The 2,279-nt window shown below is 44.8% G+C and overlaps 1 protein-coding gene across 3 annotated transcripts in view; it reads right to left on the bottom strand.

Annotated features, from left to right (window-relative positions):
* UTP6 (UTP6 small subunit processome component) overlaps positions 1–2,279 on the bottom strand; it is a 25,022-nt gene that overhangs the window by 22,031 nt on the left and 712 nt on the right. For all 3 annotated transcript variants that reach the window (XM_032280955.1, XM_032280954.1, XM_032280953.1), the window contains exon 2: positions 888–965. In XM_032280955.1, the coding sequence (XP_032136846.1) occupies positions 888–965 (78 nt within the window). The remainder of the gene's footprint in view (positions 1–887; positions 966–2,279) is intronic.

Below are 2,279 nucleotides of genomic sequence, written 5' to 3'. Positions count from 1 at the left end.
GACGGAGTTTCGCTCTTGTTACCCAGGCTGGAGTGCAATGGCGCGATCTCGGCTCACCGCAACCTCCGCCTCCTGGGTTCAGGCAATTCTCCTGCCTCAGCCTCCTGAGTAGCTGGGACTACAGGCACGCGCCACCATGCCCAGCTAATTTTTTGTAGTTTTAGTAGAGACGGGGTTTCACCATGTTGACCAGGATGGTCTCAATCTCTTGACCTCGTGATCCACCCGCCTTGGCCTCCCAAAGTGCTGGGATTACAGGCTTGAGCCACCGCGCCCGGCCCAAATATCTATTTTTAAAGCATAAAACTTCATTTTCCTAACTAAGTCCATTTATAATTAACACTAGACTCATCTGGAAGTTTTGAAATGTAACAACATTAAAGTTTGAACCCGGGAGGCAGAAGTTGTAGTGAGCTGAGCTTGTGCCACTGCACTCCAGCCTGGGAGACAGAGTGAAACTTGTCTCAAAAAAAAAGAAAAGAAAAATACAGACCAGGCGAGGTGGCTCACACCCTGTAATCCCAGCACTTTGGAAGGCTGAGGCAGGCAGATTACGAGGTCAGGAGATCAAGACCATCCTGACCAACATGGTGAAACCCCATCTCTACTAAAAATATAAAATTAGCTGGGTGTGGTGGCTCATGCCTGTAATCCCAGCTACTCTGGAGGCTGAGGCAGGAGAATCGCTTGAACCAGGGAGTCAGAGGTTGCAGTGAGCCGAGATCATGTCACTACACTCCAGCCTGGAGACAGAGCAAGACTCTGTCTCAAAAAAAAAAAAAAAAAGAAAAAGAAAAAGCATATTCCAAACATTTTCTCTTGCTCCTAAGCAGACTCAAAATGCTATACATTGTTAGCAAGTAAGAATAAAATAATTAGGACCTTACCATGTCCATGCTGGCTTTTTCAAATTCTTCCTTTTCCTTCCTCAGTTTTTCAGCATGCATCAGCTCCATCCTAAAGTACTACAGAAGGGAAATAAACTGAAAATCTTTGGAGATGCTTTTTTGAATTCTATTGAGACAGGGTCTTCCTCAGTCACCCAGGCTGGAGCGCAGTGGTGATCACAGCTCATTTCGGCCACAAATTCCTGGGCTCAAGTGATCCCCTTGCCCTCAGCCTCCTGAGTAGCTAGGATTAGAGTTCCATGCCATTACACTCAGATAATTTTTTTTTAGTTTTATTTTTTATAGAGAAAGAAGCATGCTATGTCACTTAGCCTGGTCTCAAACAACTGACCTCAAGTGATCCTCCTGCCTCAGCCTCTGAACGTGCTGGGATTAAAGGCATGAGTCAATGCTCCCAACCTTAATTTTCATTTAAGAATTCAATAACAGGGCGGGGTTGGGGGGTGGGAAAAAAAAAAAAAGAATTAAAGAATTAAATAGCAGGCCAGGTTCGGTGGCTCATGCCTGTAATCCTAACATCTTGGGAGGCAGAGGCAGGCAGATCTCTTGAGGTCAAGAGTTTGAGACCAGCCTGTTCAACATGGTGAAATCTTGACTCTGCTAAAAATACAAAACTTAAAAAAAAAAAAAAAAAAAAAAAATTAGCAGCACGTGGTGGCACATACCTGTAATTCCAGCTACAAGAGAGAAACTCCGTCTCAAAAAAAAGTGCATTTCCCTCCTTACACCTCTACACTTATTCCTAGCCTATAGAAATTAAAACCCTTCTTTTTTTTTTGCGACAGACTCTTCCTCTGTCACCCAGGTTGGAGTGCAGTGGCACAGTCTTGGCTCACTGCAACCTCCACATCCTGGGTTCAAGCAATTCTCCTGCCTCAGCCTCTTGAGTAGCTAGAATTACAGGCATGCACCACCACACCCGGCTAATTTTTGTATTTTAAGTAGAAGTGGGGTTTCACCACATTGGCTAGGCTGGTCTCGAACTCCTGACCTCATGATCTACCAAGCTCAGCCTCCTAAAGTGCTGGGATTACAGGCATAAGCCATCGTGGCTGGCCCTGCCTTTTTTTATTTAATAAAGAATATATGACCGGGTACAGTGGCTCACGCCTGTAATCCTGGCACTTTGGGAGGCTGAGGTAGGCGGATCACTTGCAGTCAGGAGTTCGAGACCAGCCTGACCAATATGGAAAAACCCCGTCTTACTAAAAATACAAAAAAAAATTAGCCAGGAGTGGTGGTGCATGCCTGTAATCCCAGCTACTCAGGAGGCTGAGGCAGGAGAATCACTTGAACCTGGGAGGCAGAGGTTCTAGGCAACAAAAGCACAATTCTGTCACAAAAAAAAAAAAAAAAAAAAAAAAAAAAAAA

Source organism: Sapajus apella, unplaced genomic scaffold (assembly GCF_009761245.1).
Source record: "Sapajus apella isolate SASKATOON/1434 unplaced genomic scaffold, GSC_monkey_1.0 scaffold12, whole genome shotgun sequence".
Taxonomy (NCBI): domain Eukaryota; kingdom Metazoa; phylum Chordata; class Mammalia; order Primates; family Cebidae; genus Sapajus; species Sapajus apella.
This window is presented reverse-complemented; position numbering and strand designations above follow the sequence as displayed.